Genomic DNA, 13,010 nt, shown 5'->3' with positions numbered 1-13,010 from the left:
TACTCCCCACTCTGTCTCTGGTGGATCCTCTCACTCCCACACCTCTGACCTGTACCCCATTTCTGTACGCATAAATCAATCTTTTTTTTTAAAAAAAAAGTAACAAATGTAACAGACAATACAGAATACAGAAATCACTAACATTTAAATTTTCAGGTTCACTAATACAACAAATCAAAATGAGACAGCCTTTTTCACCTATCAAACTGGCAAAAATTAAAAACTGATAGTTTCTCATTCAGTGCTGATAAAGTAAGTTTGATAGATATCATCAAATTACCTTGTGGAAGAGTAATTTGATAAAGTTAAAATATCATCTGTATGATTTTGTACTATACAAATAAATGAACAATAACACAGATACACTATGTTAATTACCACGTTATCTATAACTGCAAAAACAAAGGAACTTGTGTGTCCATTGATAGGAGTCAAAATTACAATAAACCCCTAAAATGAAACTCCTTGTTATTTTGTCATTTTGGTCCTCCCTGGTGGCACAGTGGGTTAAAGCACAGCACTAAAGCTGCCTGGAGCCACTGCAACTCCCCGGCCAGGGAGCTGACCCAAAGGCGCAGCAGACCTCTCCCGTCTCACCCACTGCTCCCCTCAGCAGTGTATTTCAGTACATCTGCCTGTTCTGCACCCCACGCTGTCTCTGGTGAATCCTCTCACACACACCCCCCACACCTCTGGCCTACACCCCAGTTCTTCTATGCATAAATAAGTAAATCTTAAAATACATATAAAATAAATTCATTTGAAAGTCTAAAAAAAGCTATGCATAAATTTACACTGGGATGGAGAAGAATTAGGAATTTTCAGTTAACAACATATTTGGACTCGAATTACTTGATTTCTTTAAATGGGATGTATTCCTTCTATTTATAGTCCAAAATTTTCTTTCCCATTTTGGAACAAAAATAGATAATGTTAACTGCTAATATTAGTTTCAGGGTTGAACTCAAAGTCCATCCCCTTCTCTGTCCCCCTGCCCATACTTCGAAGGTTCCTGGTCTTTATTGCTCTCAAGATAAAGGGTAAGAATTTTTCAGCCCCAGCTAAGATGTTGCACCTTCTCTGTTGCGTGTGACTCTGGGTCAGGACACTTCTCTGCTGGCTTGAACAAGTTCAGGCTGGGTGCTGAGGGTTCCCACCACACCAGGCTCGCAGGAGCCAGAGGGGTAAGACTCTGCCTTCACCACTGCTGCCCTACACCCTGAGCTCTAGGAGGACTACAGAAGTGGGTTTCCCATGGGACACCAGAAGCTGTGCCCCAGAGAACCCATGCAGCTTTTTCCCTGGCCCTGTGGATCCCTCCCCTTCCCCACTGAGTGACCCAGGACACTACTCCTGCCTCAGGGATAGTAATCCGGTCATATCTTCCAAAGAGAAGCAGGGAGCAACACTTGAACCTGCATCCTCCATGATCTCAGAATCTTACTGAGTTTTGCTTAGATTAACAACCACCCCTCGCACATCAAAGTCCTGGTAGCTAAGCTGCACTAGGTGCCTGCTCAGGGGCCTGAAGACAGCCCTCCGAAACCATGAGGTGCGACACTGGAGTCAGGTGCTATGCCGGATGACCCTGCCATGGATCCACATACAGGGATTCCCTGCAGGACCTTTTTCAGAGAAAAGGGAGCCAGGCTAAATCAGAAATTTGGCACTGTCCTGTTGAGCATGCCATCAGCACCTCCCCAAGGGCTCCAGCAGACATCAAAAATCAGAACCTGGAGAATGAGGCCACAGAAGAACTGTGAGAAAACGTTATATTTTTCCATGTTGTTTATGATCAAAGAAGAGAAAATAGAAAAAGTGCCCGAAGAGTCCAACTGAGAATCCGGAAAGAGTACATCCCAAGTAAGCCCAGGACAGAGGCAGCAGGGCAAGGCAGCAACCAGAGCTTTAGAAAACAGAAAGCACACTGAGAAATCCATGAGCTTCAAAAATACAAAAAACCTTTGGCAAAGCTGAAGGAGGAAAAGGGAAAAGTTAATAGACGTGAGAAATTAAGGAAGTGAAATAAATCATACTGAGAACAAAAACCCTAAGTGTATATATTATTAAATTTGAAAATAAATTTACTTTCATGGAAAATATAAAGTGAATGTTTTATGCTAATATCACCGGAGGGCAGGTACACAGATAAGGAGGCAGATAGTGTCAGCAGTGTGACCAAGGGCTGTTTCACAAAAGGGTGGGGCCGGAATAGAAGCAAGAGATTTTAGAGCCGTGCCTTGCCGGGAGAGGACCTCAAACTCAGCAAGCCAGGTGAAACATTAGACACACTCACATTCAAATGAAAATAATCATCATCATGAAGGTGAAAGATGTCCTCTCCTCAACATTTACCAAAGAATGTAACATGGAAGAAGGAGCCCAGGAGGGAGGCAGGGCCTGGACCTGCCTCCTTATCTGAAGGGTGGAGCTACTGCCTCTTGCCTGGTTTTTCTAAGAGAACTTTAGCTGCTGAGAGAACCATGAAAACCTTGCCCCTTGTGCCCCGCGTGAGGTAAGCCCCGCGTGAGGTAAGCATCACTGCTAGTAATGACATAGGTGAAGCGGGCTCTGGTGCAGTGGCACTGTTTTTACAAACACACATGCAGGATGCACAGAATCAAGCCTGGAGGGATACGTCAGCCAGCAGTGGTTAACTGGGTGCTAACATGGATAAGCCCTTCCTTTCTGGCCTATTCTAATTTTCCCAAGGAACATGTGTTATGGTATGGGTTATTATCAAAAAAGCTAAAAATGATAGAGAGGTATGAGGTTCTGCAAGTTATTTATTTATGCATACAGAACTGGGGCACAGGCCAGAGGTACAGGGGCGGCGAGAGGCTTCACCAGAGACAGAGTGGGGAGCAGAACAGGCCGACTGACGAAATACACTGCTGAGGGGAGCAGTGGGTGGGGTCAGGAGAAGTCTGCTGCACCATGTGGGTCACCTCTGGGGTAGGGATCGAACTCACACTGAAGCAGCTGCAGCTAGATTGCAGTGCTGTGCTTTTAACCTGTTGTGGCACCAGGGAGGGCCCCCCCAAAATTTCTAGTTTTAATAACTGTGAACTTATGGATCAGTTAATTTTTTTTCAAATGTTGTATTAGTTCTAAAATTATCAGTGAATGAGAGGGGGAAAAAATCCCGGGGCAGACCCAGGGTGTGAGAGACACAGAGAGAGAGAGGCAAGGTAGGCAGGCAGCGGCCTCCAACCTGGCGGCCTGCACCCGCAAAACACCTGGGGAGCCTGGAGAAACACCGGGCCGAGCTCTGCTCCAGCCCAATTACATCAGACTCCCTGGGGCTGGAACCTAGAGATAGATATTTTCTTTTTTAAAAGCTCTCTAGATGACTCTAATGTGCAGTGGGACTAAGAAACCACTAAACTAGCTGAACCAGAGGGACTGGCCACTGGAAACTCTTTAGGCAAGTTGAAGCACGGCCCTGCCTGCCTAATGGAGGCTGTGGAGGCGGGTGGGAGAGCGTGTAAGGCGGAGAGCTCTGGCAGGCACCCAGGCCCTCCTCCACACCGCCTCCCCTAGACAGCAGGCAGAGACCCAATACAGAGCAACACCCCCCACAGTGAGGAGGAAACCTCTGGAAAGTGGGGGTGAGGGGCATCCCCCTGTTGGCCACAGAACCCTGAACTCTGGTTCCCAGTTCACACTACTTTGGACCACTTGCCAGGACAGCCCTAAGACATACACCACTCCAACCACACAACCCCACAGCTAAGCCCTAACTACTACCCAGGGTCCAAATGACACCACTGGGAACCCACAGCTGGAAAACAGGAAACCAAGGAGAAATAATGGTGGGCAGGCCAGCCACAATGCAAAGGTCAGGGTGTAACCAATCATCAAGTAGGACCAGGCTCAGGGAAAGCGGCAGGGCCAGTGAGGAGGGAGATGCCGCCCACCTGCTCGGAATTTCCAGCATTAAGCTCTGGGCCCCTCAAGTCACCCTGATCCTACATCCTTTCTACCCAGCAGTGTAACAGGAACCCACAAGTCTGATCCCAGCAGATGGCTACCTTGGCTGGCCAGGAAGCCCCAGAAAGCATTGTACAAGCTCCTACACCATTTTCAATAGGTATTCACACTCCAGAAAGCAGCATCCCCAGAAGCTCTCTCTTAGTCTAGAGCTTAAGGCTGAGCTGTACACAAAGTGTGCGAGTGGAGATGGACTGAGGCCATGAAGAGTAGAACGGGGAAGTCAGTGGGGAAGGGGAGGGGTCCACAGGGCCAGGGGAAAAGCTGCATGGGCTCTCTGGGGCACAGCTTCTGGTGTCCCATGGGAAACCCACTTCTGTAGTCGTCCTAGAGCTCTAGGTGTAGGGCAGCAGAGACCCCAGTGGTGAAGGCAGAGTCTTACCCCTCTGGCTCCTGCGAGCCTGGTGTGGCAGGGAACCCTCAGCACCCAGCCTGAACTTGTTCAAGCCAGCAGAGAAGTGTCCTGACCCAGGGGTCACATTCAGGGAGAAGGTAAAACAGAGACCATGTCTGGGGAACCAGGTAAGGCTCTTGGCCAATCCCCATCCAGGGTCCTGCCTCTGCCAGGAGTTATTGGCCTCCTGGCTTCTCTCCACCATCTGCAGAGTGGCAAGCAGAAATTGCAGGTGGAACCTCCCTAAGGTATAGAAGGTGGACAGACAGGAAATGATTCCCTCTGCTTCGCAGAGCTGGGGACCATGGCCAAAAGACTGAAGGAGGATGTGGCGTGGATGTATGTGTGCATGTGTATGAAGGAAGTGGGTAGACGCTGCAGTGTTTGGGAGGAGGCAAAGCAGGAAAACTCAGGCAACAGGCCATGGAGCTTAAGAGCCAGTGTCAGGGACAAACCCTTTGCAAACCCTTTCAATGTCTTTGTTTCCTTTGCAAAGCCCATGAGGTTAGGATTACACATGAAAATTGCTTGGAGGCGGGGTTGAGAAATCCAATTACTTAAGCACTAAGGGCATAAGAGTTCCAGGCCACAGAGGTAACCAGGAATTGCTCAGACCCTAATCTTAGTGCCTTGGGATGGGTGCCTCTTTAGGAATATTTTGGTGGTAAGACAACATGACCTGCTCCTTAGCCCCTTTGTCATTCTCTGCAATGAGGTGTCAGGGATAAAGGCCATCAGTACTTTTACTCTTTGGTGTAACTTCGGTATTTTAAATGAAAAGGCCAAAGATCCTCAGCAGAGTGTAAAACAAAACAACTATGCAGTGTGTGTGTGGGGGAGGAAGTTAAGCTAGAGCAGAAAGGATATGCCCAAACTCATGCAATGAAAAAGGCTGAGAAATCAGGATGGTGTTTGTGATCAGGCCTCAGAGGAAAAGAGCTATAGAGCTAGATTAACTAAGAAACCCCAAATGGAGAAGCTCAAAATTCAAGACGCCCTGCCTAAAGCAAGAGAGCTTTAGTGTCCTATAAAGTCTCTCAAGTCCACTAAGTCTCTCTATGCAGCCCCCACCCCCCTGCCTGCCCCCCCCACGCCTGTCCCCCAGGCCCCACCACACCCACCCTGCAGGAGCCCTGCCGGTTCTGACACCACTCCATGGAATCTGAGGCTTGCAGAGATGATCAGGCAGGCAGGCAGAAGGCATCCTTATCTATAGAAGCTGAGATGCCAAGTCAATCTCTGAGAGAATCTCTGGGAGAGAAAGATCTCAACTCTTCCAGGTAGTGGCTCTGTCCCCAAGGTGCAGAATGCAAAAAAGAGGGCAAGACATGTCTAGAGAGAGGGTCTCACGGGGCTTGTACACTCACCAAGATGTCCAAAGCAACGCTGTTAAGGGTGGTGCTCATAACTGTGCAACGCCAGTCCACCCCAACACACAGAGGAAACGCCTCAGAGCACACTCCCCGGACCAGTCTCATCAAGTGGTCTGTGCATCAGCCGTGATTCAGATTAGTGCTGAATTCCCTGGGCGAGCCAGGCATGGCACAAGCTGTGAACTAGCTGTACAAAGTAGACCATGTTTTGGTGTGGTACTTTGAAAATTAAGAAAACCAGGAAACTGGCCGGCCCCTCCCCGTATTCAGTTCTAGAAAAACCAACTTCGTGAGGCAACCTCTTCATTTTACAGAAGAAACTAAAGTCCAGGGACATTAAGTGCCCTCCCTAGTACTAATCACACATCCCAACAGTAAAAGCAGAAGTGGAAGGAAAAGAAACTGCACAAGTGCACTTCTTTCCACCCCCACCCCGACTTGAGTGTGCTGCTCGCTTTCCTCTCTGTAGTGGCCTTGCAGAAACCCCCAAAGTAGGACTACAGGACCCGCTCCCAATAAGGAGGCAATTTCGAGCTCAAGGTAAACTGCAAAGGACAGTATTTCTATCCAGCTTTGCCGAAATCTCAAACCAACATGACTAAGGCAACCTCTTCCTTTCAAAATGAAGCTCGCTCCTGGAGTTGTCTATTCCGGACCCCTCTTCCCTAATCCCAGAAATGCTAATTTATTGAAACAAGGTTGGTATGATGGATGATTCAGCCTTCGAAGTGTCTGGAGGTCCACCAAGTCAGTGATGAAAACAGAGGCACAGAGCTACGGGACACCGCTGGGGAGGGGGAGAGGGGTCTGGTCTGCCACGTGCAAGTTCACAGCCCAAACACCAGGATGGAAAGCTCGCCATGTGAAGCAAACACCGCCAGTGCGCTTCTCCCACTCAGAGCGGTACGTGAGGCAATTCAATGTCTCTTGCTTGCAATGGTTTTTTTTTTTTTAAAGATTTATTTATTTATTCATACAGAACTGGGGTACAGGCCAGAGATGCAGAGGGTGAAAGGATTCACCAGAGACAGAGCAGAGAGCAGAACAGGCAGATCAACGAAGTACACTGCTGAGGGGAGCAGCAGGCGGGTCAGGAGAGGTCTGCCACTCCATGTGGTCACCTCCGGGGCAGGCGGGAATCAAACTCATGCGGAAGTGGCTTTAGCTTCTCAGTGCAGTGCTTTAACCCGCTGCACCACCAGGAAGGCCCACTTGGCAATGGTTTTGTGAAAAACAAGTAATACTGATTTCTCTTATTTTTCAGGACCCACTACTATACCTGGGACACAGCTCAGTAACGGAAAAGGGCAGGCGGAAGGAGATAAGTGAATGGGGGTGGGGTCACAGTCCTGGGCAGCCCGACAGTCTCTAGAACTGAAAGGGACTGAACTATCCTGTCCTGCATTTGCCTTAAGGTTTCCTAACCTAATTTGCCAGGAAACCATCTCCTTCTCAGAAGCTGAGATGCTGGGAAGAAGGGAGAGTCTTCAACTGACTGCCAGGTGCCAGAGTGAGAGGAAACTGGCCCAACCTGGAGAGATCAGGGTTGGCGAAAGGACCTGAAAGAACTGGGTCTTCCAGCTGCTGAGCTAAACCAAAGTCCTCCTCACTCCTGCCCCCATGCTCTAGCCACCCAAACCATTTGCTCTCGTCTTGGGGTGTGGGGAAGGGACTTGGCAGGACCACAAAGACCCTCTCTAGCAAAAACGTCCATCTCCAGTTGGAGGGAGCCCAGCGCCCAGACTCAGGGGGCCCAACAAGAGGGTTCCAGTCGCCATCACAGTGATCCCTGCTGGCACTGTGGTGGGCAGGAGGCCTCAACTTTCAGCTTGTTCACATGTCTGTCTTGTGCCTGCCATTCAAAAGCAGTTGGGGTTACCAAGAAGGAAGAGCTGTGCTCTGGAACTCTAACTCCAGTTCTTAATATGCATTGGCTAAGCCCTCTCTCACTCATCCTCCACTCAGCTCAGAAATGTTCTGGGCTGGTCCCCTTCCCACGCCAGCCTGACACGCACACCTGCTTCCATGTCTTCCAAGCACTGCTTACAAATGTACCTCAGACAGAAAGAATTCCAAGAGACTGGAGAAGTGGGATGAACACGAGAGACCTAGTAGGAATGAACTCATGGTGTGTGGAGAGTCAAGAAGCTCATGCTGTGTGGAGAGTCAAGGATCCTCAAAAAAGAGGCATTTCTGCAGTGGTCAAAGGAGACACAGAAGGCACAGCCCCAAAATCGTTTCCAGACATCCCCAGCCAGAGGAAAGGTTCCCATGGGGCAGTGTGTGGGAGCAGTGTGGGAACCCAAAAGCAGGGCAGCCTAGGGCTCAGGGCACTGGGCACTTGGCCTCTGCAGGCTGCCAAGAGGGAGGTGGAGGCAGAGTGCGCTATGGCATGTTCCCTGGGACACCACAGGCAAATCTACCACACCAGTCAGTAAAATGGCAAGGGGGGGAGGAGCGGCAGTGGTATAGGAAGAAGGGGGGCCTCAGACCCAAGTGTTTGCTGGCAGTGCCCAAGCCAGACCAAGAGGAAGCTCTGATTCTCAGACAGACAACTCAACAATAAAAACAAGCACAGACACATCCTCAGAGTTTTAAAGACACAGGCAGCCCAAGCCCTGCTCTGGGGCAGAGGAAGCGGGTGGGTGGGGGGGGGAGGAAGATGTGTTTGAAGGGGTTCTTTTGCTCTTCCAGAGCCCATAGCAGGGTCGCGTTTAGACTGAGAGGCTCCAGCAGGACTACAGGCCGAGAGAACACAGGCAGGGAGAAAGGGAGCACACTTGGAAAGAGCTGCAGAGAAGCCATGGCCAGGCAGGAGGGGTGCTCTGGGAGTAAACAAACCTGCCCTTCCTCCCAGCATAAAGGGAAGCTCTGGTGGACTCGGCCAGAGACACAGAGGGAGGAAGCTGCCCCTCCCTGGGCCCATCTGTCCCCATTCCAGTCCCTTCGGCCTGCTCCCCCCATGGCAGGGGGCAGAACAGGTGCACTCATAAGCTCCATGCCCACAGCCCTCAGCGGTGGGAGGCCAGAGGAGGAAGTGGGGGTGGAACCTGAGGGTGCTGCTCTAGAGAGGATCTGGGAGTGAGCTCAGGCTCTCCCCTCCCTGCCCACAGCACTGCCAGTAGCAACCACCCTCTGCTTGCCTCAGGGGCCTCCCACACTGTCATCCTAGGCGATCACCCACAAATCCCCGCCTCTCCAAGGCATGCCCAACTCTCCCGGGGAGCTGATGCCACCTGGCTCCCCTCTTGCCCCCAGAAGCCTTCTTCTTGCTTTCCCCGCCCCAAGCACTTCCTTGGTCCTTGGAAGGAAGCCAGGGAACCACCCTGCAGCTTCACCGGGAGCCCCTCCCTGCCCCATCCCTACCCAGGCAGAGAGGCAGCAGGGTGCCACTTCACACAGCTTTCCCAGGAAGTCGGAGGAGGGTTTCCAGGGAGGAAAGACTGTCTGGGGACAGGAGCACCTCGCCCATCTGCTACCTAAGCAACCAGATTCCCCAGCTCCCCACAGGCCCCAGGGCTGGAGGGGAAGGTGTGGCTGAGCTGGGGCAGGACCGGACTCCCTCCCTCTAGAAGTTCCAGCCCGTCCTGCCTCTGCCCACCTGTCCCCACACCCCTTCCGCTGCCTCTCTGCTGCTGACTTGAAAGCCAGCCACAAGGAGCTGCCTACAGCTCTGTTTTCTCCACCCTGGGCCAACAGAGGATACTGCTGAGTAATCCCAAACTCATGGTGGGTCCCAGACCTGAAAATGGGCAAAGCCCAAAGTAGCCTACCCATGCCTGTCCCTGCCAGCCTGGGAGGGAGCATCTGCTTTCTCTAGTAATGGCTGATGCTGGGGCAGACTCTCCCCTGCCCTGCCCCAAATACCCCAGCCCCAGCCCTCAGACAACCACCTGGAGAAGCTCAGTGCTCCCTTCTCCACTTCCCACGCGCCTGGGAACATTCCCTTTCCAGTCCCCCAGACACCAAGCCGCACAGAGTAACATCAGCCGTCCACCCGCCCGCCAGCCTGCCGCCGGATTCCCAGTCATGATGTTGCATCAGCCCCCACCCTACCCAAAATATCCTCACCCCACCACCTCCTCTCCTTTCCAGCCATCTCCATGGTGACAGCAGCATGACTAATGACACCCTATCAGCTTCAGACTCAGCTTCAATTCCCCCTCCCTCTTACCCCCCCCCCTTCAGGGATTTCTGCAGATTGGATGCTAACCAACAGTGCCAGGGAGATTTCCAGAGGCAAGGGTGGGGAGTGGGCTGCATGCCTTAAAAAAAAAAAAAAAAAAAAAGCTCAACAAACCCAACCCCAACTGCACCCAAACCATCCAGCTGAGAAAGCAAAAAGAATCCAAACAAAACCCACACAGGCCTGAGAATTCATTGGCCGCCCACACCCCCACCGCCCCTCCCCCTCAGCTGCTGCTACACACATAGTGAGAGATTAAGGGATCACCAGAGGAGACCCTTTATCTTTATCCAACCCAGCCAAACATTTCACTCCAACACACACACACACACACACACGCACGCACACGCACGCACGCACGCACGCAAGGTACCTTGACAGCGGCAGCCCCTTGTCCCCACGGCCCGGGTCCTTCACCAGCCTTTATTTCCACCTGCAAAAGAAGCCACAGAGACTGATAAGCCAAGCTGACACGGGGAAAGAGGCAAAGTCCTGCTGCTGCACCCCCAGCCTCACCGCAGGGGGAGGGGGGCGCCGGCGGGAGGGGGCCTGGGAAAGAAAGGATAGCCGGCACCATCTTCCTCCCTCCAGCTGCGGCCCAGACTCCGGGCAGGCGGATGGGCGCATTCGCCTTCCAGTGTGTTTTTGTTTTCATTTCTCCTTTTTCCACCCTCCCGGAGATAGTGCGGGCACTGCCCCTCGCCTGCGTCAGATCTGGCCTCATCCCCCGGGCCCTGCCCGCCCTACCTCGGCCGGCCTCCTCTGGTGCATCGGCCGGCGGGCCTCCCATTATCCCAGCCGGAGCGCACGGAGGGAGGCACTGCAGAGGAGGCGGCGGCCAGCTGCCGGCTGGGCTCCCCTCCCCGCCCGCCAGGCTGGTGTGGAGGGGGCGGCGCGCTCGCCAGCCAATCCCCGCGGCCGGCCGAGCGGGGGCAGGGCCGGCGGGGCTGGACCTGCCCAGCCGGGAGTCAGGGGCGCCGCCAAGGGTGCTGCAGAGTGGCGCTGGCTGCCGCCCAGGCCCGCTACCGCTCCCTGGCAGGCGGGGAAGGGGATCCCGAGGCGCCCAGCCTCCTGGTAAGGAGACCCCAAGGTAACACCCGGATGTCACCTTCCGCGTCCGCGTCCCCGTCTCCGGGGGTCGAAGAGGATAGACTGGCTTGGGGTGGGGCAGGCGCTGGTGGGATTCCGCCCTCTAACCCTAGCACACCAGCAAAGTGCCGCACCCCAGCAGCAGCTAAGGCAGTGCCAGGCACTGTGACAGGGGCAGAAGCCACAACTCTGCCATCTTCAAAGAGGCAGGGAAAGCCTAGGCAGTGTGAACTCCTACCCCATTTTGCAGATGGAGAAAGGGAGGCAGGGAGCTAACTAACCAGCCTGAGGCCACACAGCTAGAGAGAGCATAGCTGGGATTCCAAGCAGAGCTGTCTGACTCGGGACTATTGTGTAGTCCTACTCCAGCCTTCTCCACCACACACCTGAGAAAACAGGTTTCTTCTTGAAGCCCACATTCTCCCCTGGTGGCCCCACACCTCACCGAGGCCACCTTCCCCTCATGCACCCCAACACCCACTCTTCACCCTAGGGTCACTGAGCCCTGGTGAGTGGCCCACACCCAGAGTGCCTCCCCCCCAGCACCACCACTCTACAATGGTCTCTCCTCTGGGGGGGGGGGGGGGGCAGCCCCTCACCCCAGGCTGCTGGGCCTCCTGTCCTTGGAGAGGTTAATTAGGAGGAAAGGTGCCTGGATCCTGAGAGCTGGGGCCCCAGATCCCAGACTCTGAAGGCTGTATGCCCAGGAGACAAGAAATAACAGAGGGAGAGGTACAGCGCTACACTCCTGGACTTACTTCCTGGGCCATCCACTCTGCCCCACGCCCTCCCGGTAGTGAACACTCCGGAGCTTCTGCCTCAGGGAGAAACTTCCACAGCTCACATACCTGGGTTCCGTTCCTGGCCCCACCACGATCTAGCTGTCGCTACCTTCACCATTAGCTTCGCTTTGCTCATCTGCAAAATGGAACCACAATGCAGCTACCCCCTACTCAGCTGTCAGGATTCTGTGGAGAAATGCAGCACAGAGCCCGCCACCCTGTCAGGTCTCACAGCAAACTCGTGGGCGAGCTCACTGTGCTGTGCAACTCATCTGACAGACCCCAAGCTGAGGCAAGAGAGCAGGGCTGCTACCCCTGTCCAGGTTGTGCTCCACTGCAGGTGTTCAGCTGCTTCCACTCCCTGGCACCCCAAGGGGGAACCCAGGCTGGGATGAGCAAAGCAGGCTTCTATGCAAAGGTTCCAGGAGGCACAAGGGCCCATACCTGCCTCACCCTGAGGACAAAGGGCAGCCCTGCTGTGCCCTCCCCAGGGGAGGGGAGGAGGCAGGTGACAAGGCAGGGCAAGGACCAGTGTCCCAAGCAGCAGCTCAAGACAGGAAACTGGACTTCTGCACCCCTTGGTTCTTACTGTGCGCCCCCATAAGTAGAGTCCCTCCTTTATCCTGTTACCCTAAAACCCCTGCCCCACCCACCGGGTCTGCTGCTGGAAAAGTGACTAACGTTGCTAGGACAGTAGCGACTAATAGTGCTGCTGCCTGTGGCTGCCAGTTTATCCAGCCCCTGCTACACACCAGGCCGCGTGCCAGCCATGCCGTCTGGGGGAGCAGCTCACTTGACTTACTCCACACACAACCTCATCTCTTACGAGGAAGCGGACTTAGAGATGCCAGGTTACCTGGACGCCAACACACAGCTGGGGAGTGGTGGCCTACAATTCCAGTCAAGGCCTTTCTCATTCCAGTTCTCTAGCCTTTTCTCTCTGCCAACCCCAGGGGAAAAGGTTGGGGTACATACCCCCTTAAAGCATGGGTCATAGGATAGAAAGGCTAATGCCAGCCCTCCCGGGTGGCAAAGCGGGTTGGAGTGCCGCTGCGGAGATAAGCCAAGCCACAGTCATTTCCGTGCAGTTCAATCACCCTGGAGGTGACCCACATGGCGCGGCAGACCTCTCCTGACACGCCCGCTGCTCCCCTCAGCAGTGTACTTTGTCAATCGGCCTGTTACGCTCCCCA

General features: G+C 53.4%; 1 protein-coding gene across 1 annotated transcript in view; it reads right to left on the bottom strand.

Moving 5' to 3' along the window:
- The window catches only part of TET3 (tet methylcytosine dioxygenase 3), a 75,728-nt gene extending 64,965 nt beyond the window's left edge, over positions 1 to 10,763 (bottom strand). Inside the window, exons 1-2 of the mRNA XM_012731562.1 lie at positions 10,694 to 10,763; positions 10,320 to 10,379 (exon numbers count right to left, since the gene is read on the bottom strand). Of these exons, the coding sequence (XP_012587016.1) occupies positions 10,320 to 10,379; positions 10,694 to 10,717 (84 nt within the window). The 5' untranslated portion in view covers positions 10,718 to 10,763. The remainder of the gene's footprint in view (positions 1 to 10,319; positions 10,380 to 10,693) is intronic.
- Between the last annotated feature and the right edge of the window lie 2,247 nt (positions 10,764 to 13,010).

Source organism: Condylura cristata, unplaced genomic scaffold (genome assembly GCF_000260355.1).
Source record: "Condylura cristata isolate star-nosed mole 26May11 unplaced genomic scaffold, ConCri1.0 scaffold00031, whole genome shotgun sequence".
Lineage (NCBI taxonomy): Eukaryota > Metazoa > Chordata > Mammalia > Eulipotyphla > Talpidae > Condylura > Condylura cristata.
This window is presented reverse-complemented; position numbering and strand designations above follow the sequence as displayed.